Source organism: Macrobrachium rosenbergii, chromosome 23 (genome assembly GCF_040412425.1).
Source record: "Macrobrachium rosenbergii isolate ZJJX-2024 chromosome 23, ASM4041242v1, whole genome shotgun sequence".
NCBI lineage: Eukaryota > Metazoa > Arthropoda > Malacostraca > Decapoda > Palaemonidae > Macrobrachium > Macrobrachium rosenbergii.
Window position 1 is genome coordinate 59300046 of NC_089763.1, and position 26775 is coordinate 59326820.

Genomic DNA, 26775 nt, shown 5'->3' on the forward strand with positions numbered 1-26775 from the left:
GGTGTGGGTGTGTTAGATGGCCATGTTGGGGCTTCACCAGTGCTGTGGGACATTGGCCTTTGATGATAGCCAATTCCCCTACTCTAGGTTTATACGATTTCACTCTAAATGCCAACTTCTCTCTCTCTCTCTCTCTCTCTCTCTCTCTCTCTCTCTCTCTCTCTCTCTCTCTCTCTCTCTGCGTTACCTTTCAAGCTTATACGGTTTCTTATAGTTCATTGCATCCTGAGTGATATTAGTAATATGCAAATGGTAATTTAAGGAGAGAACGTTTAGTTACAAGAGGGAGGTTATCTATCGAGGTGTATTATTCCGTGTTGATAATGTTGTCATTTTGCAGCCCTCCCCTCCACCACTAAAATGGATGACTTGATTATGAATTTAAAGACAGTGAGTGCAGTTGCTGCTCTGCTGTGTTGTTTCTGTTTCAGCACCCTGATAAGTACTATTACAAAGACGTCATTGTTTTAGTTAGTGAATAGAAACAACGGAAATTCATCATTGCTATCATTATTATCATCTTCAGCCCGTGACGGCGCTTTTAGAGCAGGAATATAGTGATGGTGAACGACGTAAGGGACTATTAGTATTTGTTTTTGTTATCATTGTCATTGCAGTTATGTTGTCATAAATCCGTGTTATTTATGTTAGGTATTGAAGATTGTGAATATCGACTTCTTTAGTGTAATTAGAATTATTTTGTGTAACTGCTGATTGGAAAATATTTGCCGTGATTAAATGAACCGTATGCAATGCCTTGCTCGGATTTTCTTCTTTGTTGGTTAATTTGAACAGCAGTCTGCAGTGTCTTGTGAAAATATTGACGCTATATTGATAGTTGCGGTGATTATTAGCCTACCATCGTATACAGTCTTGGCATCGTTGATGAATGGTTTGGCATTAAAGTGGCTCATGCCAGCACAAGCCCTTGCCCTAAGCTGGTAAGTTGCGAAAAGGATTAGGAGCCCAGGTGTGGACCTCAGGACTTGATCCTACCAAAAGAGACACCTTGACGTCATCTCTGCTCAGGTCTTCGTAAGTCCGGTGTGACTCACGGCAAAACAATGCCGCTAGATGGATGTTCTCTTCCATCTAATGCCCGTTGAGTGTACTTGTGAGGCTCACACACACACACACACACACACATATATGTGTGTGTGTGTGTGCATATATTTATGGGGGAGAGAGAGTGTGTGTGTGTGTGTGTGTGTGTGTGTGTGTGTGTGTGTGTGTGTGTGTACGCGTGCGTGCACGCGTATGCCAGTCTTATTTCGGCTAGTCAGTTCTTAAGTACCCTGTGGTATTTACCATCATCATATCTAACTACTTAATCCACAAAAAAAAAAATGCTTCGTGATTATGGGCACAACTTTGGAGGTCAAGAAATAATTTATCGACGAGACGAAACAAATCCATCACCATCCACACATGCGTATTAGCAGACTACACGGACGGGAAACCGAACAGTTGCAGCTCCTTTTACGGTGTCTAAAATTACAGTTGTGATAACAGTTTAATATCATATTTAGAGGTGTAGTTGAAAATGATGTTAGATTAGCAGAATCTCTGTATATAAGAAAATTAAAACCACCTCTAAATGTGGACTCGTCCATATTCCCTTTGAAGTTTTAATATTAGTTTTTTTATAAAGTTTTCGATTATTACTGCAAATGTTTTATATACGTATACTCATTAATAACTTTGTGACATTTTATATTTTCAGGACTTGAAAATGAACGAAATTTTCTTTGAAACGTTGTTTTCAGATTACGACTGCAGCACAATAAAAAAATTTAAATTAGAAGATGCTTTGGGGCTCGTCCTCGCCCTTCGATTTATATTGAAACTAATTTAATATTTCTTTAGCCAACGGACACTGTATCTTAAGTAGCTGTTGGCTAAGACCGACGTCAACATGTACGGTGTTTCCTTTTTTGTTTTATTCGTTCAAATGCGAATTTCCTCATTAATTCGTTCGTTTCTTCTTCGTTTATACCTTCGGAATTCACTGTAGCGACAGCTTCGTGACGTTACGGTGATGTATTCCTTAAAAAGTCGGTTTCAATGAGGTCTGGAATTAATTATCGTGTAGTTAGGCAATACCACCACCACGTACACCAACTTCACCATACTACCTCTACGGGGTCGTTCAAAAATTCGTAACGCCTTAGGGGGTAGGGGGCTATGGTGAAGTGTCATGAGTGTGACAGTGGGGGTAGAGGGGTGCAGCCATAAGTTACATAACATTTTCAGATTTTTTCCTGTGTTTCTTTTGAAAAGATTCAAATGTAGAGGAACAAAAGAGAGCTAGTAAAGATTCTGCAATAGACTTTTATTATATTTTAGTAACATTGAGAATATAGTATTTAATTTTTTTTTTTTTGTATAATTATATGTTTAAAAAATATCACAAACTCCACCCTCGTTTGTACTTCAACATTTTCTGCTATATGCATTACACGACATAGAATAATGTCACAAACTCATCCCTTTTCTGAGCTCCGACATTCTCTACTTTATGCATAAATATGACTTAGAGAAATATCACAAATTAAATAAATCCCCTTCTAAACATGGCTTAAGTGAACATTTTCATTTAAAGTTTATCTGTGATTCTTTAATATCATAACATAAAAGTATTGAGGAAACCTAAAGGTGATAATTTCCAGGTGTATTAGGCTAGACTTTAATATATTGTTGCGTTAAAAAAAAGGGGGGCTGCTAGCTGTGTTATGAGGCGTGACAAGGGGGGAGCGGGGTTCAAAAATTACCAAAAATAAAAAATGTTACGCAATTTTTGAACGGACCCTACCAAACGTTCTCTCTCTCTCTCTCTCTCTCTCTCTCTCTCTCTCTCTCTCTCTCTCTCTCTCTCTCTCTCAGCATCACTCAACAATCTGGAGCGGAATTTATCTATGAGGTTTTTAACTATTGCAAGTAAATTCCCTTTATGAATTGGGTTAAACACCAAGTCATACTAGAAAAAACCCGAGAATGTTTGCCACTGAAAGTCTCTCTCTCTCTCTCTCTCTCTCTCTCTCTCTCTCTCTCTCTCTCTCTCTCTCTCTCTCTCTCTCTCCCCCCATTGTAATCAGATAAGTGCCAGGATATATGTATGTATATATCATGTTTATTTAAAGTAATGAATTCAAGACAGAATTATTAATCAAAGGAAAGAAAAGTATTTTTGCACGACAAAACAATTCAAAGGGATGAAGGAAAATTTTTCTGAGTTCTTCAAAGTTCTTCCTGGTAGCGTTGGTAAGCTAGTATATATATATACAGTATATATATATATATATATATATATATATATATATATATATATATATATATATATATATATATATATATATATGTGTGTGTGTGTGTGTGTTTGTGTGTGTATGTATATATATATCATTCATATATTGTCAATTATGTTTTATGAAAGTGATAAGTTTATTTGGAATTTGAGTGAATGAAAAATGTAGAAGCTGTGAGATGAATTGTTTGCGTATACATACGTGCATACATACATGCATACATATAAATATACATACATATATATGTATATATACATATATATAGGCTATATATATATGTACACACACATATATATATATATATATATATATATATATATATATATATATATATATATATATATATATATATATATGAGAGAGAGAGAGAGACAGTTTTGCTTAAGCAAGATACGTTTATTTCGGCAGTTAAGGCGCTTTCATTTGAGCTGCAATGGCAGAGAAAGTAACAGACAAATGAAGACCTGAATCAGGTCCTGGACAGAGGGACGACGTGTGCAGTCATGGGACCCTTGTCAGTGCAGCTTCATTCTGTAATGCTCTGCTTCTCTTTCTGCTACCGCGCAAGTTTCCTTTTTTTAAATTTAAGTCTCTCTCTCTCTCTCTCTCTCTCTCTCTCTCTCTCTCTCTCTCTCTCTCTCTCTCTCCTGTGGATCAGTATATTTACTCGGACTAGTTTTCGTGCACTGATCTTCGATTTGAAATAATCTGAGTAAAATTTGATCTTTTGTGGGTTTTTTGTCTTATCACATAGACGTCCCACATCTGTTCTTTTTGCTGTTTCATGTAACCATGGCCAATAGCTCTTAGTCCTCTTAAATTTTTGTGATGTGTCAAGATTCCGTGTGTGTGTGTGCGCGCGCTTGCGTGCGTGTTGGGGAGAAAGTGCAGTGGGACGGGGATTGGGGAGCCCTCTCATCCGATTGTCGTTTTTTTTGTACAACATTTCGTGTCCTAGTACTTCCTTCTGCACCCCCCACCCCCCGCTTACATTTCCTTTTAACTATTTTTTGCTCTTTTTATTGGTGTTGTACTTAAGCGAGCGTCATGCAGTGATTGCATCATCTTGCGGTCAATTAACACGAAGTCCTCTAGGAGGAGAAACATGAATATTGTACCTTCGTCTACAGAAATAATGAAGGAGTTCTCGTTATGGCACGAACAAAATAGAAACTCACCAGCATTCATGGTAAATGGTCTGTGACGGGTGTAATATTCAGCTTTGGTTGTGAGCATTCAAATCCATAAGTTCGTTGTCACTATATTAATGCTAATGTTCGTTCACTAAAGATCATCGTAAATATGATGAATGTTAGTATTCATTCGCGCCTTTCTTTGTGAAATGATTTATTTCAAGGGATCATTGTGTCATCAAGCAAATGCCGAACCGCAGAGATTTCTTTCTTACGTGAAAGATTGGGCGGGCGGTTCCCTTTAGAGGTGCTACAGTACTCGCTAATTATGTTATGCTATTCCAGGAGGGTGTCTTCTCTTCTCACCGTTACCTTTGTGCACTGGCTTCAGAAGCCTTTCGTGATGACTTTCTATTACTTTTGAGATAAATAAATTTTGTTGTCACTGTTGGTATTATTCTATTATTGCTGTAGCCTTGCTACTGACTCTACTTTGTTATTACTCTTGACAAGTTATAGATAAATCCATTGAATTTTCTCTGAGTATATCGGTGTGTAGGCCACGCTTGTTATTGGTATTGAGCTTCTTATAGCTATAAATGTCATTTCACTTTTGTTTTTAGTGCTTCCGCATTTTGTACTCGTACAGGGCGGCACTGAGTGGAATAATAATATATAATAATAATATATAATAATAATAATAATATATATATATATATATATATATATATATATATATATATATATATATATATATATATATATATATATATACAGTATATATATATATATATATATATATATATGTATATGCATGCGTGTATGTATACATATATATGCAGTATTTATATATATCTATAATATGCATTGCATTACTACCTAATGCTATTCTTGCATTTTAAAAACATTTTATCCATCTATTAATTTTTTTAATAATGAGATCTCTTCTTTATAATGAGCACCATACTATTTTGGATATATTTTCAGTCATGGCCTGTATATATACTTGTTTATATGAATATATCTTCTGAATAATGATAAAAATAATAAATTATATAGACATACATTACTATATTATATGTGTGTGTACATACATAAGATGTATTATATTATACCTAATACTATTTTCTATATTTTAAAACATTTTATCCATTTATTAATTTTTTAAACTTTTATAATATATATGCACTTATCTCTATTTATCTAATATGCACCATATTCTTTGGGAATTGAATACTTTATATCATGTGGCCCTTGTGGGCTATGTGTGTATAAATGTAATCTTTATTTTCTGAATAATAATAAAAATATCCACAAGGCAGATACAAAGCAATAAACACACACACACACACCTAAATTTCACTGTGATATTGTTGAAACAACAACAACAACAACAACAACAACAACAACAACAACAACATAACAACAACATGTAACAACAATAATATAATAATAATAATAATAATAATAATAATAATAATAATAATTTTTCCCCTTGAGACCATAGTTATATATAATATAAATTTTTAAAAGGAAGAGTGAACTATATAAATATAATAATAATATTAACAATGTGATGAATTTCAGTGTGTGAACAAATGATTGAATAGTATAACAGGAAATATCTATATATTTATTATATAAACATTTTAGTTTTTGTTATATGCACATATATCCATATTTATCTATCTATATGTATGTATAGATATGAATAATATAAATACTGTGTATATACAGTATGTATATATATATATATATGTGTGTGTATGAATGTAATCTTTATTTTAGCCGAAGACTATTTACAAAGATCCACAAGGCAGATACAAAGCAATAAAAGCATGTAAATTGCCTATATAGTTTCACTGTGATATTGTTGAAACCAACAACATCAACAACAACAACAACAATAATAATAATAATAAGAATAATAATAATAATTCCAATTTTTTTAGTGTGAGACCATAGTTAGATAGGAATTGACAGGTAAATGTTTCTAAAATAAATAGATTGAACTGAGAAACGAATAGCATAATTTAACAATGAGGTGAATTTCAGTGCAAGGAACAAATGATTGTATAATATAACTGGATATTATCTTGTGACCTGACAAGGCGAAGAACGGCCCTAAAATTTTAGTTTTTGTTTTTATTAGCTCCTCATGTTTCAACGTTCGTCTTGCGTCATTTCTAAAGGCTGAAACGAGTAGAATTTTGAAAAATCGAGATTTGGTAAAACGGGTAACAAACATGTTTACATAAAATTAAGAAGTATACAAAATTATACAACAGTTTTACATCGTCTCATTAGCCTTCTTCCCCACACTTTGTCTTCCTGCCTCACTGTTCAAGGTGTTACGGATTGCTGATATTCCTGAGTCGGGTAATCAGATTGGGCATGTCTGTCCTAACATTAATTTTTAAATTACCCAGAAGGTTTTCGTTGAGCATCTGCGTAGCTGAATGATAGCGAGGTGTGATAGTAAGGACCCTCAGAATATCATTATGAACAAGAGCAATAAGTCTCATGGTCTCCCGGGTAGAAATGCCCAAAGGCAGCTGCCACAGACGCCGTAGCAGTAGGAGAGGACGAGCAGCACCTTGGTTTCTCGCAGACAGAAGAAGGCAGATGTGCCTCATGTTGCCAGTCGAACACAGCGAACGTCGCCTGTGATGTATGTCGGCCGTGTCTTTTCGGTCGTCAGAGATACTGCGCCCCATATAGGATATTCATCTATGATTTCTAGCTGATGATTCCCAGTAAAATTTGTCGTTCTTCAATGTGTTTGAGCGATGTAGGCAGCAGCGACATACGCTGGGTCTTGGTTGCGTTGTATATTATGTGAAATTCATCTGCATCTCAACAGTAGGTATCGATTAGTCAGTCGCTGGAGTCCTTGCACTGATGCACAGATTTGAACTATATCAGCGGCCTAACAGAGGTTATTTAATGTTATTCTATTGATAGTGCATCGGATCGGGAGGGAATTCAGTTGTAACATTTGGGGCATCTGTGTACGTATTAATTGAATACTGAGAGAGGGTGAGAGTCCGTTTAAGGAGCCGAAGTTTATGGCATTACGTTACCCATTTGACACAGAATTGCTCTGTAGGCAATTGGTAATATAATACACCTGTTTTATATATAAAGATGTACAACGTCTTTGAAGATTCAAATTGAGTTTCCTTCAAATACTTTTTCACAATAACAAGATACAGGAAAACAGGAGAGACTGATGACAGGTAATAGGTCAGCAATTCTTTCGTCAGGATGTAGACGAAGGCGTCTGTTTAGTGGTTAACTGTAAATCTGAACGTGTTTGTCTGAAGTCTGTATAAAAGGGAAAAACCCAATGAAAGAACAGACTCAAGTATAGGCTATTTGATGTGGTTTGTAGTGATTGATTACAATCGGGCGATAGTTGCCTGGGACATCTTTTAGCTAGTTTTTGATTAATGGCATTAAGTGACCAAAGATTGTGGATTATGGGGAAACTGCTGAATTATGCACACATTGAATAATGCAGCAAACAAAGATAAAATTTTACCAACACATACACACGCATATATGTGTGTGTGTGTGTGTGTGTGTAAGGTAAATCAACGTGTATTTCGACAATTTAGATTTGTTGGTTCGTTCGTACAGGGCGATACCTGACATAGGCCTGCTGCATTGGAGACCTATCGTTGTCTGCATTTCATAGTGACTCGTGGTTTTTGTCCTTCTTGGATGATTAGCGATAGTTACTAAGTGTCGTTAATAGCTGCGGTTAGATGGGTGCCAGTGGTCGTCAGTTGTGGTCGGCCCCTCGGCTGGTTTTTGTGGTCATTGCGGTGGGCAGCCTTGCATCACTTATTGGCAGTTGCTGCCAAGTCATTGAGAAATATTATTATTATTATTATTATTATTATTATTATTATTATTATTATTATTAGTGTCGTTTGTAGAGCAAAGGGGCTTTAGAGATATGCTCTCTTGTGATAGTTGTGACCTGGCTTGTGTTAATTTGAAAAAAAATAAAAGCTTGGGTCAACTTCAGTAACGTTAATCCCGGTAAGAGGGAATTGCTATTAAACTCAAAATAATCTTATACTGGAACCCTTCTCTCTCTCTCTCTCTAACTCTCCTGAGAACTCTCTTGTTGCTCTTAGGGCTCTCTTCTCTTTTGTGTCGTCTCTCTCTGAAAACCCATCGTAAATCACCCCTCCCTTCTCCATGCATCTCTCTCTCTCTCTCTCTGACTTTCATATTCTGGCTAGATACATAACGCTAATATTTAAAAATCATTCTTCTGAACGAACGTTTTCGCTAGTTCTTGTTGCGTGCCAACAGTCGAGAAAACAAGTTAGGAAAGCTCATTCTTCATGCTTTTCTGTCGTTGTAAAATCAAACCTAATCACTGCTCCTGATTTCAAAATACAAGAAGAAAATCACCCGCTCCAACAAATTCTAAAGTTATGCATCCCCCGTTTTTGCCTCTCTCTCTCTCTCTCTCTCTCTCTCTCTCTCTCTCTCTGTGAGTGTGTGTGTGTATTTGTGTGTGGGCAAACATACCCTCTGCTAATATTTATAAAATCATTCTTCTGAACGGTACGTTTTCCTGGCTATGTAACTTCCAGTTATGCGAAGTAGCGACCAACAGTCGAGAAAACAAGTTAGGAAAGGTCTTTTGTCCTGCACATTTTCTACTGTCGGCTGTAAAATCGGAACCTGATCACTGGTCCCTTTGATTTCACGAATACTGGAAGAAGAAAAACAGGAAAGCGCTACATCAACAAATAGTCAATAAAGTTAGGGGCCTGGCCAAGTAATTTACAACCCAGGCTTGTCATTCCTTATTGCCTCGTACGTCATGGGTCTCTCTCTCTCTCTCTCTCTCTCTCTCTCTCTCTCTCTCTCTCTCTCTCTCTCTCTCTCTCTCTCTCTCTCTGTGAGTGTGTGTGTTTTTGTGTGTGGGCAAACACCCTCTGCTAATATTTATAAAATCATTCTTCTGAACGGTACGTTTTCCTGGCTATGTAACTTCCAGTTATGCGAAGTAGCGACCAACAGTCGAGAAAACAAGTTAGGAAAGGTCTTTTGTCCTGCAATTCGGCTGTAAAATCGGAACCTGATCACTGGTCCCTTGATTTCATACTGGAAGAAGAAAAAACAGGAAAGCGCTACATCAACAAATAGTCAATAAAGTTAGGGGCCTCCAAATTTACAACCCAGGCTTGTCATTCCTTATTGCCTCGTACATCTCTCTCTCTCTCTCTCTCTCTCTCTCTCTCTCTCTCTCTCTCTCTCTCTCTCTCTCTCTCTCTGTGTGTGTTTTTGTGTGTGGGGCAAACACCCTCTGCTAATATTTATAAAATCATTCTTCTGAACGGTTGCAACGATGCAATTTTGTTGATGCTTCTTATGTTTATTTCTTTGGGGTTTTGTATTTAGTACTGGTTAAAAAACATTTTATTCAACAAATAAAGTCAATCTTGGTGTTTCCAACCCAGGCTTGATTCCTTATTGCCTCGTAATGTTTCATCGTCATTTGAGTCACCAGAGACGATGTGATGAATATTGGTGAATATGCTCATAATTTATTATGTACCTGTTGATTATTTTTTATAGTAATAATGATAATAACGAAAGATTTGATTTCACTAAACTTAAAAACAGAAAATTCAACAAATGTCCATACCGATTTACAGGAGTCAGAGGAGAGAGACCCTTTTTTGTGTGTGGGCAAACACCCTCTGATAAATGTTATAAAATCATTCTTCTGAACGATACGTTTTCGACTAACAGTTATGCGAAGTAGCGACCAACAGTCGAGAAAACAAGTTTTCTTTTGTTGCAATTTTCTACTGTCGGCTGTTTGAACCTGATCACTGGTCCTTTTTTCCTTACTGGAAGAAGAAAACAGGAAAGCGCTAATCAACAAATAGTCAATAAAGTTAGCCTTACAACCCAGGCTTTTTTTATTGCCTCTACGTCATGGGTCTCTCTCTCTCTCAATCTCTCTCTCTCTCTCTCTCTCTCTCTCTCTCTCTCTCTCTCTCTCTCTCTCTGTTGCAACGATGCAATTTTGTTGTCCATATCAAAAAGATTTTATTCCTCTGTTATTTTCTGCAACATCTGTCATTTGAGTCACCAGATTTTGAATATTATGCAGTGTAATAATGATTAACGAAAGATTTTCTAAACTTATTGTAGAGAATTATGTCCATACCGATACAGGAGAAGAGGAGAGAGACCCTTCAACAAACGATTGCTTCATTGAAGATGATTTTTAACAGCTAGCACTTGGTTTAGTTTTGCAATTTTTCAAAGCTGTTTGAGACAGGATAAAATACAGTTTTTTTTTTGGTCTCTCGCTCTCCCTCTCCCGAAGCCAGTCCATATCAAAACACCTCTGTATTTTCTGGTAACATCTGTAATGATTTTGTTTGCAGTGTGTTGGAAGAAAAGAATTCTTACATACAGCTTGTCATGATTGCTTCATTGGAATGATTTTTTTACTAGCACTTGGTTTAGTTTTCAGACAGGATAAAATACAGAATACACACGCATACATACATTACATCTATACGTACATGCTTATTGTATACATACATACAGTATATACATACATACATACATACATACATACATATATATATATATATATATATATATATATATATATACATATATATATATATATATATATATATATATATATATACATATATATATATATATATATATATATATATATATATATATATATATATATATATATATATATATATATATATATATATATATATATATATATATATATCGGTATTTGCATGCAAGTATGTATGCATTTGTGTGTATGTTTGTGTGTGTGCAAGTAATTTGTGTGTTGTTTAATTATGTTTTATTCTGTTTTTCGAATGCCCCGGGTACATACAATGCTCCTTCCTCCCTAAGGGAGCATGACTTGCAACAATAACGTATTCCTTGTCTTCCAGTCTCAAACCTCGTCAGATCTTACAGCCGATAATACCTCTCTCTCTCTCTCTCTCCTGGCGAACCTATCATAGAATTATCGGCATGACTACTGAGAAAAATTTTCGTTAGAGACAGCGATGCAAAGGACATATAGAACATTTATAAAATCAGGAAAGACTACTCTAAACTTTTAATCTCATCCGTTCAAGATGGTGGTTGGTCCTTCGAATCCTGGTAAAACTCTGCCACAACTATATACGTTATATCATAACCAAGTCAGAGCTTGTGCTTCATCATTTGTATCAGAGACTCCAAATTCCGGTTGTCTCTCTGTGCTTATATCGACTACCACAAATCAACTAGTGTAGGTTCATTCCAAGTGAACCAAGATACGATGCTGCCGGTCATTCAATAATCCAGACAACTCTACTCAAGATCCGGCTCATCATCGTGCATACCACAATCAGAACTAACATCATGGCGTCAGCAACCTCTTCTGATAACGATTGAAGCCACATGGTTGCAAATGGCGTGCTCTCTCTCTCTCTCTCTCTCTCTCTCTCTCTCTCTCTCTCTCTCTCTCTCTCTCTCTCTCTCTCACATATATATAATATATATATATATATACTGTATATATATATATATATATATATATATATATATATATATATATATATATATATATATATATAAATGGATGTATGTATGTACATATGTGTGTATGTATATGCCTGTGTATCTTCCAGCATAACTGAAAATGCATTGATCAATTTCAACCAAACTTGGTATATATATGAACAAATGACTTACTATCTAGAAAAGAATACTGTTGTGGGGGGTGGCTTAAAACATCACCAGCACCATTGGGGGTGGGGGTGGGAAGGGCTTCGTTGAAACGGGGCTGGTTCTAGTAACTAAATAAACACTACGCATTTATCATGCCTCATTTTGGTATACATATGACTTTCTATCTGGAAAAGAATACTGTTGGGGGCCGGGGGCGGTTAAGACATCATTGGAACCAAAGGGGGCGGGGGTGGGAAGTGGGTGACATGTAAAAAATAACCGAAAACGACAGATATTAGTGTCTCTAATGCATAGTTTTCGAGGTTGCTAAGACGAATGGTAGTATTCCCGATTCCCTTAAGTCCAAGTTCAGTCCCGATAGGAAGGGGGTTGGTGAGAAGGGGTGAAATATAAAATGTCAAAAGCAACTATCTTAGCAGGAGAGAGAGAGAGAGAGAGAGAGAGAGAGAGAGAGAGAGAGAGAGAGAGAGAGAGAGAGAGAGAGAGAGATTTATCGGTTGCCATTTAGAGTCTTCCCGGGCAGCGTTCGGTTGGTCAGCTAGGATATATATATATATATATATATATATATATATATATATATATATATATAGTATATATATATATATAGATAGATATATATATATATATATATATTTGTATATATATATATATATAGATAGATAGATAGATAGATAGATACATTTGTATACATTATATATATGAATATATATATATATATATATATATATATATATATATATATATATATATATATATATATATATATATATATATATATATAAAGAGCTCATGTTTGTGACATAACAAATCTAATTTGTGATCTGATAAATACAAAGGCTGTATGAAATCATTGCACATATTTCGCCCTAAAAAACAGAAAAGAAATCGTTTCTTAGTTTTATGTGTCACTCTTTAACGGTTTTCGTTGTTTTTTTTCTTTTCAGTTTGACCGCAACGAGGAGATCCTGCTCGAACCTGACATCGAGCGTGACTGCCGACTGACGAGTCTCCCTCCGTCTTACAAGTGGAGGCTCTTCGACAAGGATGGAGCCGAGGTCTTGCAGAACCACGGACCAAATATGGAGAGTCCCACCCTTCTTATTCATCCTTTTTATGACAACAACTGGGACAGTCTGTGGCCTTTCTTATTCGACGTCCTCCCCCTCGGCATACCCTCCATCATACTTCGTCATCATCAGGGGAGACACTTTTCATCTTCTCCTCCTCCTCCTCCTCCCCCTCCTCCTCCTCAGGGGAGACACTTTTCTTCTCCTCCTCCACCACCTCCTCCTCCTCCTCCTCCTCAGCCGTGGATTCTCTACAAAGAGGGAACTTTACCCAGTTCCTTGTCAACGGCGAACGTCCTTGGAATCCTGCGAGATGGCTCTTACACAGCCCAGTTCACCATCGAGGAGGAAGGAACCATTGTCAGGGCCTCATATAATACTACCTTTGACGTGGTTGCAATTCGACTCAGGTAAATGCCGTTTGTGTTCCCTTTTGATCAGGTCGCTCATGGATTTTTTTTTTTTTTCACTTATGGATTTTTTTATGAATAAGCGGGAATTTTGGATGTATATAAACTTCATATGCTGTGTTGTAAAATAAGGGCAGACAACTTTGCTTGCCAAGCAATTTCAGCAGGAGCAGAGTAAAACTTAGCACCATTATACGTACAGGGCAGACAGACACATACATACATACATACATACATACATACATACATACATACATACATACATACATACATACATACATACATACGCATGAGAGGATAACTTAGAAGGCAGGCGGAACTGACTCTCACAAGACTGGAAAGGGCTAGTGTAAGCGTGAGAATTTTCATGGAAGTGAATGTTACGGATTTAATGGAGCCAGTCAAGAGGTTAAAGAATGTGCCACAAGTGAGCTGGTGCATTGTAGTGGTGAAAGTGTGATGGGAAGGTATGTGTGGATAAATGACAGAAATGGACGAGCAGACTAATTTTTCCTTTTTTTAGAAGTCTAGGTAATGGAAGAGAATGTAAGAATTACTGGGGCGTAGCATTACTTAGTACATCTGAAGAAGTGTTACAGTGGTATTTTGAAAGAGAAAGTAAGGCAGGTAACGGGTAGATTGAAGGGGAAGAAGAGTATGGGTTTAGATAATGGAGGTTTTTATTCAACCGTAGTCGGAAAAGCTTGTGGTAGAATTGAGAGAGGCAGTGGAAAGGGTATATGTTAGAATTGTATAAAGGAGAGTGGATGATATGGTGTAAAAGTTGTCGGAAGCCGGGTTTTGTTGTTTCATGACCGTTTGTTATTTTTATGGATGGGGTGACTTGTCTTGAAAAAGAAGGTAGACGTAGGTGCAAAGGTTTGAGAGAAGAATTGGAATGTGATAAGATGAAGTGTTTACTAGAGAGTGACGAAAAGTAAACGTGAGAAAGCATACGGTTGTGAGGAGACACTGAGACCAGGAAGTTGACGCAGTGAGTGTTATTACAGTATAGTTGAGGGAACATGGCAGTGATTGATTTGTGTGGGTATTTGGGAGAATATATGGCACATCATGAGCAGAAAGGTATCGGGGTATGAGCAATAGATTGGGAAGCTCTTCACTGTCTAAAATTTTGTGATTGGAGCACAGGCAGGTAGGCAACACTCGAGCCCACTTTTCCTCTATAGAAGTGTAGCATGGGTGTTGATTATACTGTAGGTGAGAGAAGGTTGAAACAGTTGAGATTAATTGTTTACATTTCGTTTATATGGTGTTACAAGAATTGAGAAGTTGAGAATTGTAGAGGTAAGTATAATCTGTAGAGGGGTCATCCTATGTGAAAGGACAAATCAGATTTCGGGACGGCTTGTTCATGTGAAAATATGGAAACGTTAGGATTGTGAAAAGTGTGTACAAGTTAGTAGTTTTATGAAATAAATTGTATGAGACAGAGCAAGTGGAATGGGCACGTCCAGGAAGTGATTGCCAAGTTAGAAGTGGATGGTGCTGTGTGTGTGTGTGTGTGTAGGATCCGAGAGGCTGTTAATAAACCATATGTGGATGTATGAATCTTCCTATGTTGTGGGAGCTTGCTGCACTTATGGTTCGTCTGTGATACAGCAGCGATCGTAACATTTTTTCTCAGAAGCCACATCCTCTTTGGGTAAACAGCCAAATTTTGATACGCACACACACACACACATATATACATACATACATATATATATATATATATATATATATATATATATATATATATATATATATATCTATATATCTATCTATATTTTATTCTATCTATCTATATATCTATCTATATATATATCTATATATATATATATATATATATATATATATATATATATATATATATATATATATATATATATATATATAATTTGTATGTACGTACAGTATAGTAACATTAATTTTGAGATATGTTTCAGTAAGTCTGGAAAATTTCTGTAGTTATATTTATGACTTAACCATTGCGTAGGCCTACTTGCGCTGTTCTAAGTATATTTTATGAAAAAAGTTTATTTGCAAATTGGTAAATGTTTACATATAAAAAGCGCTTCTTGTCTGAACGAATTTTAATATTGCGCTTTGGTTTGTGAATCACAATTTTAGCTTTCCATGTAGAACAGAGGTTGAAGGCATGGAAATTATTACTGCTTTTATCAGAGAAGTACTTACTGTTTATAGCTTTATCTATTTAGAAATGCATTCCGTTTTTTTCAGCATGTAATGACTGATATAGTAGCTAATTAAGTTGGTATATTTGGTGTCTCTAGTAATGTTTGAATTATAGATACTGATTTTTATTTTGTTCATATTCAGATTTACGTAATCGAACATCCCCTGTTTAAAAATAAAGGGAAGCGAAAAACTGCTCCTTATACTGATCTGTATAGGCACATAAATTCCTTGTAATTGCTCACCATAAAGGCGAACTCGGTCACAACGGGCTTGTTCAGAGTAGCCTTTGGTACTGAAATCCGAATTGTCAAGCAAACATTAAAAGCAAAGAAACCTACACTGTTGAGTTTCTAACTGTAAGGAAAATATTTAGGGATAGAGCTGGTGTGCTGTGAGCGTTATATCTATATATACATATATGTATATATCTATATATATATATATATATATATATATATATATATATATATATATATATATATGTATATATATATATATATATATATATATATATATATATATATATATATATGTATATATATATATATATATATATATATATATATATATATATATATATATATATATATATATATATATATATATATATATATATATATATATATATATATATAAAACACATATAGAGAGAGAGAGAGAGAGAGAGAGAGAGAGAGAGAGAGAGAGAGAGAGCTTGTGATGTTTATTTATGCCCACATGTATAATTTATAGTAATGTGCATGTAAGTAATATGTAAATGTTTCTTTTTCTCTGAAAGGGTGAGCTTCATCGATGGCACAGAGAAGCATGTGAGTCCTTCGAGCAACATCACTCTGCAGGTGGAGGTGACGTCTCCCTCTCCGAATTACTCAGTTAGTTGGGGCTGCCACGTCCTTTACAGCAGTGGCGAGCCGTGCTTCGCTGACCCTGATCCTTGGAACAACTTCACCTCCAGTTCGCATCTGGCCGATGACTCTCTTGCCCAGCTCCATCATCTGTGGAAGATCGCACATGGAAACACCTACCACAAACATGGCGTCCCTCTCAACCCGAAGAACTTCGCTGCGGGAAGTCTTCCCTCTCTTGTAGAGAAGAGTCGTCATGGTGCTGACGATAGGGCCACTTCCTATGGGAGAAGAGGCAGAAGCGGCGTTCCTCCCCTTGCTGCTGCAGTGAGTCATGTTGAGCGTGGAAGAAACGGACGCTCGCCTTACTCTACCGAATCATCCTTTTCGTCTCCTGCAGGCAAAGGAGAAGAGGGCAGAAGGGTAAGGAAGGCACCAGACTTCCTAAAGAATAGATGGCGTTACATTGAGACGATCACCTTCCCGGCCTCTTTACTCAGAGGATCCCCCAAAAAGTATTTATTCAAAGTGGTTTGTTCCCATCGACTAAGAGCCGTCGTGGATGAGCAGCTGGTTGTTGTCGAGGATGACCCTGTTGACAAGTAAGTTCCTGGCTGCCTTTTTAAAGTACCTAATCATTAAAGTTGATACTTTTATTATGATGAGGCAAGATATTGAATTTCGTAACCCGTCCATTCATTTTGATCTGAAATGATTAATAAGCCGTTGTCAGCATAAACTTTGTGTATAACTGTTTTCAGACTTGTTTCCATACGAGTGAACATTCGCTTTCAAAAGAAATAATTACTTAAGAAACACCTTCCCCAAAACAGCATTATGAAAGCGTGGTTCTTTAAAAATTAGATTCATATAGGCATTTTGGAACGTACATAATGAATGCCATTATTATGTTAGACATTGCAGTCTTTGACGGAAATAACTGCAGAAAGAAAATCATGGAGGTTAATGATGTTTTTGGATTGATTGTTGTTTCATAATTACAGGTTTTCATAACTTGATTCATCTTATTTTCGTGATAAGTTTTATAGCGTCGTTCTTTGAAACGATATATCTTATTGGATCATAATATTGACTTTTTATATAGAAGAATCTCTCTCTCTTTTGCAACACAACGTTAAAGAGGGGAGGGTAAACTGGCACTGCAAGGGCAATATTTCTTTGGTAGCAACAAACTAATTGTTTCCAGTTTCGTGTAATGGGGCCAGACGAAGAGAAAAAAATTGCCTCGTTTCAACTGTAATTGAGGTTGGGGTCGGGGGAGGAACAGGGTGTAAGAAAGCGAAAGCATGCTCTCTCTCTCTCTCTCTCTCTCTCTCTCTCTCTCTCTCTCTCTCTCTCTCTCTCCTCAGTTCGTTGTCAGCCCTATCAGCCTGTTATTGACCATCATTATCTCTAATCTTTTAGAATGAATGTTTATATGTTTATGTGACTTGATAGTAGTTATGAACTTGACTATATATATATATATATATATATATATATATATATATATATATATATATATATATATATATATATATATATATATATATATATATTATATTGTGTTTGTGTGTGACACTTTGGCAACATTACACATGATATTTTTATACTTTCATATATGAGTACACAATACATCAATATTTATTGGATTTTCCTTGTGAATAACTTACCCTCAAAGGGAATTAGTGTAGGACTTGTCATATATACAGTAATTCCTTTCATGTTGTTTTTTATAAGTAAGCGACTTCGATATTTATGGGTTAATTGTGGGTATATATGTGTATTTATATATATATATATATATATATATATATATATATATATATATATATATATATATATATATATATACACACACACACACACATGTCTGTGTATGTGTATACGTATGTATGAGAAACGGAATTTCAGACTATAAATTCTTTATGAAATAGGAAGAATTTTAAGAGAAATGGAATCGGAGTGATCCGAGGTGCTTCAGTGCGGAATAGGCACTGAAAGACTTGATCAGAAAAGTTCTTTGTAATTTCTTTGATATGTGTAAAACTTTTTATATTATATGATTATTTGAAATTTATTAATTTGTTGACGTTTTTGCCCAGTATTGGAATTTTTTTATGCGGTCGACATGGTGCCTAAAGTTTAAAGTCAAATTTGATTGGTATATAAACAAGCATTATTCGTGAAATTTAAACATGAAATAAGCATTATTCCTAAACTGTTGATGGTTTAAGTAAACGTAGATTATTCAATTCCTTTTCAGTTTTCTATTTATGATAACGTGGACGTTTTTGAATGCAAATCTAAGGCTAAATTACTGTACTGAGGCGCCTAACTAATTTCCAGCTTCTAAAACAATTCGTTTTTTCTCGTTGACAGCATAGGGATCAAGAGCCACTTGGGGTCTCAGTCTCCCTACGGATCTTCCAGCAGGATGGTTTTCGAGAGCACCTGCGACGGATGTTCTCAGGACGACCTGGACGCCCTTCAGTACAGCTGGAATCTTATGGTGATCATTCGTTCGCCCATGGAGAGCGGTGCCTACTTGAGAAAGAAGATAGAACTTGAGGAGAACTTAGCGAGGAAGGAGGGGGAGGAGGAGAATGATACAGCTCTTCGGGGTCATCAAACACAACCCATCTTTTTGGACAGAGCTAAGGATTATTTGAGGGTCTCACACGATCCTAAGAAGGACCTCTTGCCCCGCACGGAAGGAACATTCAGAGATGAGAAGAAAAAGGTCACGGACGAGGGAGAAATGGAAGCATTGATTGGTGACCACTATATCCTCGGGCGGGATTTAGAGAGTCTAGGGGTTTCCGTTACTCCAGATCTGGTCAGCAAGGCTTGGCAGATCTACCAGGAATCTGGGGAGTATCGTTTGGCAGCTCGGAAGAAATTGCTGAGAAAAAAGGGTGATGCTTCTGTTGGACGTCCTGTCGTGGGTCCCAGAAACCGCGTCCGGCGGAGTGACAACATTCGATCAACAGTTGACCCGGAAATGGTTGTTAGAATGTCGCCTTCAGTCGCTTCTGTTCCTGCTCGAGGGGGCCACACGAATGACGTTGACAAAAAACACCTTCAGGAAGCGATTGGTTCTGCTCGGAGGGCACTGCATCTTTCAGCGGAAGTGAGGGAAGCGGGAAAAGGGAGCGGGATACAAGATGCAGGGGATCCCCCCGAAAACAATGGCAGCGGCACGAGGCGGAGTGATGGTTGGGCACGTCCAGCTAAAGGCGGTGGTGGTGATGACAACAATCGTGACCATCCCCACACTTCTCTCACAAGGCATCGCGTGGATGGGAATCCGGGTCAAACCTTGACAGAGGGCCACACAATTAACTTCTCTTCAGCCTCTGCCCCGGGAGATGCTCGTGAAGAAGCCCCTGATGTCGTCTCTCGTGCAGGGAAAAGCGACGAAGAAGCAACTCGGCCATACTCTGATGGGCTGGGTCGGGGACACACGTATTTGACTACAGGTATTTCTGGAGAAAGAAAAAGACAAAAGGTGAAAGGAAAAAGGGATAAAAAAGTCGATGATAAGATTGCCAGTCACAAAATAAATGACGGTCACTTGAAACAAAAATATCTGGCCATGGAATCTTCAGCAATCAAGTATGACAGAGATCAGCGACCGGAAGTAGATGACGATAGGAGCCAGAGTCCCAACCCACTACTGGGAAGTACCAGGAATGATGCTAAGTCAGCTAAGCTGAATGATTACGTAAAGGATGTCGGCGACACGCCCTCAATGTCACTGAAGGAAAACCGCCAGGGCACCAATTATGATACTCTAAGAAAAACAGGTGTCACGGCCGCTGAGAGCGCCCAGGTAGACCGTCATTTCATGAAAGAAGAAAAGGAAGAAGTCGATGATCGAGACACGGACCGACAGCAGCGACCTGACGGCTTGGAACAACAGCAACAAAAAGCGTTGAACCGCAAGGTTTCACCATCGCAGGCTTCATCAACGTCTTTGTCATTACCTGCGGTTTCTCACCAAGACCTGCATCGCTTATTGCCAGCTCTGCATACACAGGCAGAGTCTGTGTCGTCGTCATTTTTCGTAACAGAAGCAAAAGAGAAAAAAGAAGTTAAGCTACTTCTCAATCGGGGTAAAGAACAAAATCACGTGTCTACCACCGAAGGTAAAAAAGGTGAACTTATTGAGGTGGGAAAACATTTAAGTGTTGGTGGTGAAGGAGAGATAGGCTTACCAGCGATTGGAATTGAGAAAACGATGAAATCCGGTACAAAAAAATGGGTAAATGGCGAATGGGAAGAGGAAATGGGGTACGAACACGTTGGAGAGAAGGTTCACATGATCTCTCTCTATGATTTGAAAGCTCCGAATAACGATGACACTGACAGCCGGATGGAAGATGACGCCAGAGAAGATGAAGAAAGTGGTATGTCTAGCATGGCATCCGGTCGGGGGAATGTGCCACTGATGAACCCAAGCGGTGCCAGTCATAAGCGTGACACAGCTAACCTGCCAGTGTCTTCCTCCTCCTCCTCCTCCTCCTCCTCCTCCTCCTCCTCCCGTAGCATTACTGCCAGTGCCACCGCAACAGACCTGCAAGAGGAAGGGGATGACCGGGCTGCAGTTGGGGAAAGCCTTGATCTAGTCCGCCCTGCCTTCCTCCTTCCATCGCTAACACAAGAGTTTGAAGCGCCTCTTGTGTCTCATGATGTGGAAGCAATCAGTTCAAGGACAAGAAATGATCGTCAAAGGGCGAAGAGAGGAATCGGGAAGAAAACGGTAGATGAATATTTATTTGGAGGCGACGGTGATAAAATATCCATGTCCAGGGCATCGGCGTCTCAGTTTCCAGACATCCACCCAAATCCTCTCTCGGCAGCTCAACGCTCCCCCCCTTTGTCTCTGTTGCGTGGTGCAGTCGAATCCTCGCACAGGGCCTCACCATTATTATCGTCATCACCGCTCTCCTCCTCTCACATGACCTTCGGGGCAAATCCCACCAGCCCAATAACACTAGCTCCCGCCTCCTCCTCCTCCTCCTCCTCCTCCTCCTCCTCCTCCTCCTCCTCCTCCTCCTCCTCCTCCTCCTCCTTTCAGCCCGTCGATACACGATCATCATCACCGTATCAATCATCCGACAATTCCTACGGAACTTCTTTGTTGTCGAGTCACCATTGGGGCGAAAGGGTACTGGATTACAGAGAATACTCCCGCCGGAAACAGAAGCATAAAGTTAATCCTTTTAACCGACATGCAGCCGTCCCAAACGAAATGGAATTCAAGGATACCATAAATTCGCAAGAGGCAGCCTACGGGCCAGGACTTGGTTTCAAAGGAGGAATAAGCATTACGAGGTCAGACGTCCCAATTGGCACCGTCGAAACTGACGGAGTTAATCTCCGTAATTTTTTACCACCCGTTTCCGCGAGGTCAGGAGGTCATACGTCTTCTGCACAGTCCCTGGCAGGTCGAAAGGTCGGCTCAAACTCTCATCTCGAGGAAGATTATCCAGGAACAAGGGTCCTGGCTTCAACTATCTCGTTGAAGGAAGCCGCTGGCCAAAGAGGAGCTCATCCATCACGGGAAGAGTCGACAACAAGGAGGCTTCGACCGGAGGCAAAGGGAATTAACTGGCCGAACCCAGCAGATGAAGAACATCAGCTAGATGCGATATCTGATGATGATGTTGACGTCGAAGACGACGGTGGTGGAGGATGGGCATCCATACACAAGTCCCCGGCTCCTTCGCATGCTATCCTAGAAGGTGCTGCCGTGCCCGTTCGAAACCGCAATTACGAAGGCTACCTTCAGAAATACGGTAAGTCTCTCTCTCTCTCTCTCTCTCTCTCTCTCTCTCTCTCTCTCTCTCTCTCTATATATATATATATATATATATATATATATATATATATATATATATATATATATATATATATATATATATATATATATATATATTTATATTATATATATAGTTATTTTAGTGATCGCCTACTTGATGTTTAATACGAGTATTTTCTGTAGATTTTAATCTTCTTTACAATTTCCATTTCCTTACTAAACTATAAAGGTTGTTCCGTTTATGATTTTTCATGGGTATGTGTGGATGTATGCGTCATATTTTCCCCTCCCGTTTTTCGTATGAATTTTTTCTCGTTACATAAATAAGCCTTGGTCTAGGTGGCCTATCTACGGAAGAGCCGAAAGTCTGCAGTATTGATTTTGCCCTTTTTGGTCGGTGGAAGTCATCGATGTGAATATGTTTTTTAAGAGAAAATGGGTGAAGGATACTGAACAACGTCTCTCTCTCCTTCATATTTCCTCTTTATTTGTTTTCCTTAGTTTAAGACCTCATAGTTACAGCTTAAGTGAAGCCAGTCGTGAAGAGGAAGACGCTCCGCAACCTCGTATATTATGCACCTGGCTTTTACCTGGGAGATTTAACGCTTGTTATTTAGAGGTAGGCCTATTTTTACGGAGAGCGTATCTCACTTCTTTCTTGGCGTCCATTTCGATTTCATGTCACTTTAAGGGGAGAAATTCATTTATTATCTTCTTAAGGATATATTCTTGAGGATGATAGTTTGGTAATATCAAGAACTATCTGGACGAAAACGAACTTGGCTGCCTTTAATCGTGATCGTAATGATCTGTGGAAGCGTTTTATTTGTTTGTGCGTGACTTTATGGGAGAACATCTGTCGAAATTTCTTTTTGGTAGTGCTTTTTTTTCATGGCGTCGCTTTCATAAAATCTTTGGTATAATCTCGGAGATTTTAATTTTCTTAGCAATCTCTGCATAATGTTATATTGAGAGAGAAAGAGAATAAATTTGCCTCATTTTGTAAGGTCTTCAGGGCTCACACATTGCAACTTCTGTCAGACTAAATGAGATAAACTTTGCTCCTTATTCGCGACGGCGTACTGATTATCTGATTGACAAAGGCCTCCTTTGCCTCGTAATGAAGGAGGGAAGGGAGATTAAGGTGGGAAAAGAGAGACCACAATGTGACACTCAGGCCTTCGCCTTTTCTCTTTCCCGTACTATGTTAGAAGCGTTCATTTGATGCATCTCTCTCTCTCTCTCTCTCTCTCTCTCTCTCTCTCTCTCTCTCTCTCTCTCTCTCTCAGAACGCGTTGCATATTTACGGTGTTTGCCAGGAATCTGCAGATGTTGAGAGAGACACTTTCCTTTGGATTCAGGCTTCCGGAGTCTTTCATTATCAATATTATTAATATGATTGGATCTGATGTAAGTAGAAACTACCCTTCCTTTCTTCTTATCCTCTAAATTGGCAAATGAGCTGTGACGTCTGTAATCACCCCTAGATGATCCGTAGTCTTTGTTAATATGGGTGCTCTGAGGTTTCCTTTCTTCTGATGTGCAAATTGATGTTCCCGGATAAGTGATTGTTTTTAGAGCAGAAAGCAGTTGTTGGACATTTTAAATGAATACAAAAAAGAGTCAAGGAAGGCACAGACTGTCATGAAAATTAGTCAGAAACTCAGTCTACTTACATATAAGTCACTGTTTTCCACTTTTCTTCTGGCTTTTGAAAACAAGAGTAGACAAGTTCGAAATCGCGATGATAGACATTTGTCCGCATAAATAACAGAGCTACTTGTACAAGAGACTACGAGGTTTTTCTCTTATTGGTGATATTAACTCATGAGCAAGCTCTCTCTCTCTCTCTCTCTCTCTCTCTCTCTCTCTCTCTCTCTCTCTCTCCCTCCCCCCACAAAGGCCAGAAATACCTTTGAAATACCCCTTAGAGTAATTAATTACCTTGGTAAAGCAGTGTGAATGCTCCTCGGACTCTGTTATGTGAACCAGCAGATTCTCATTAAGGTAGAGAGATTTTCTGAGATATTGGCTTCAGTGTTCTCGACTGATGACGTAGATGAGTAAGGTATACATGCGGGTATGTAAGGTAGAGCTTTATACGCGCAAACCAGCAGGTAATGCTTGCATGTCCTTGTTTGAAAGCGCGTTAAATTTCTTACATCTTTTTTGGTCCCTTTTTTTTATGGATACTGGTAACTATGAAGCTCGAAATCTCATTCCTATTTCTCAGGGTTTTCTTAAGGATTCCCGTGTTGACGTGTACAGCCTTGACAAGCATTGTTTAACTCAGGAACTAGGGACGTAGATGGGTAGGACCTAAAAAAATCAGTACGTGACAAATTGCCTAGTTTAGAACTAATGATTGCACAGTTGATGGCAGACACTTGATGAATGGTCTCGGCACATACTGAAGGACATCATTGAGTAAGGGTTATCCACGGTGAATATTAGAGAGAACTGTAAACAAAACGCTGGAATAGCTCGGCGTGAAGGTAGTTCTTACGTAGAGAGAGAGAGAGAGAGAGAGAGAGAGAGAGAGAGAGAGAGAGAGAATGTAAATATTCATATGCTGTCTGGGAAGGCTGTCGTCAGTACCTTGCCATTATTTAGTCACTAATCCGAGATCGTGTCTTGTACAGTATAACAGTTGCTAAAAGACCAGTGATTTAAATTTTCATGACTGTAGCATCGTTGCTAACATTAATAATCCGCTTATTTTTTATTTTTGTCGTTGATGTTTGTGTTTTATTTTTATAGATTTAATAGAAAAATCCAGTGTACTATGATGTATTTATTAGAAGTGGACTTTCACCTGCTATGCATGGACTGAGGTTGAATTTTTTTCTTTTATTCTGCCTTGTATATTTTAAAATAAAGTCACGATTTTATCGCGATATGAACTTTTTTGAGTGTATACATTTTCTCCTCTTATGGACAATGCTTTCATTTAACATTTATCATACTGCTCCGACGGGAAATTTAAAGTTTCGTATCATTCGTTTGCGTTTTGGATGTCACATGACTATTTCAAGTGAGTATTTCAATAATCTAAGGACAGATGGAATAGTGTTTGTTTAATCGTGTGCTGCGCGGAACACATTAATGAAGTTTGTGTGTCCTGGCAACCCTTCTCTCTCTCTCTCTCTCTCTCTCTCTCTCTCTCTCTCCTGTGAATTGGCTCGAGTCATGTGTCGCCTGTTCCCCTCGTATCCCATTAACCTCCCGTGTCCGCGGTATTAATGAAGAAGACAAAAGAGATAATTAGGCTTAAATTATTTGTTTTGCCTTATTGTTACGATTAAGTCTATAGTTGACGCAGAGAAGATTCCTGGGTACTTGATTCTTAGAAGAGAAATTGCATGATTCACTACTCAGGTTTCGTCGTGTAGGAATTACCGCGCATGCAAAAATAATTACAGCCACAAAGTTAACTCTCTCTCTCTCTCTCTCTCTCTCTCTCTCTCTCTCTCTCTCTCTCTCTCTCTCTCTCAACTAGAGGGTGGGGATAATGCCCCTTGCGTTATCGTAGTGAAAGGCAAAAAAGGCGACGATTGGAGAGAACAGGTGAGATTAAGATGCCTTAACAGGAGGCAAGCTGTTTCATCAGCATATCTAAGTAAATTGGCTCCGGTGAAGATGTCCCTGAACAGATAAGACCAAGACTAGAGGAAAGAACTGAAAATAATGGAGCGGACGTCATTCACTGCAAAAACCTAGGGAGTGTCAGTAGCCAGAAACTTCACTACCCATGGTGGACGGAGAGTTGCCGGGTCTTGCAGTAACAGGCGTGTTATGAATGTGATAGAGGAAAGAAAGACACGGAGGAGCTGTGTTAAAGATCTGCGCATTATTTTGTCCCAGCTAAAGCAGTTTGAAGTCCAGAAAGGTGTTATGACAATGACTATTGTTTCTCATATGAATTTTACTTTAAATGTGCTGAATTTAGATGTAAGGCGTTTTACCTTAACTTTGCCTTAAGTAATAATAAAATATAAAACTAAGCTCATAAAAAGGTGTTATTTCTTTCTTCCCGTCAGAGAGTAGATGTCACAATTGTCTGCACCAGAAAAATCCCCAATGAATAGATAGACTGACGAACAGCTTATCCTAAACTCCCTCTGAAAAGCACAATTTTCTTCCAGTTGTTTTGTGGAGTTCGTGTTTCAAGTATTGGTGCTGATGACTTTTGGAAAATGTCAAGGTTCTTCATTATGGG

General features: G+C 38.1%; 1 protein-coding gene across 4 annotated transcripts in view; it reads left to right on the forward strand.

The window, feature by feature from the left end:
• The window catches only part of LOC136851640 (uncharacterized), a 172251-nt gene that overhangs the window by 82248 nt on the left and 63228 nt on the right, over positions 1-26775 (forward strand). For all 4 annotated transcript variants that reach the window (XM_067126040.1, XM_067126041.1, XM_067126039.1 and 1 more), the window contains 3 exons: positions 13150-13682; positions 16663-17331; positions 19112-22533. In XM_067126040.1, coding sequence (XP_066982141.1) covers positions 13285-13682; positions 16663-17331; positions 19112-22533 — 4489 coding nt within the window. In that variant the 5' untranslated portion in view covers positions 13150-13284. The remainder of the gene's footprint in view (positions 1-13149; positions 13683-16662; positions 17332-19111; positions 22534-26775) is intronic.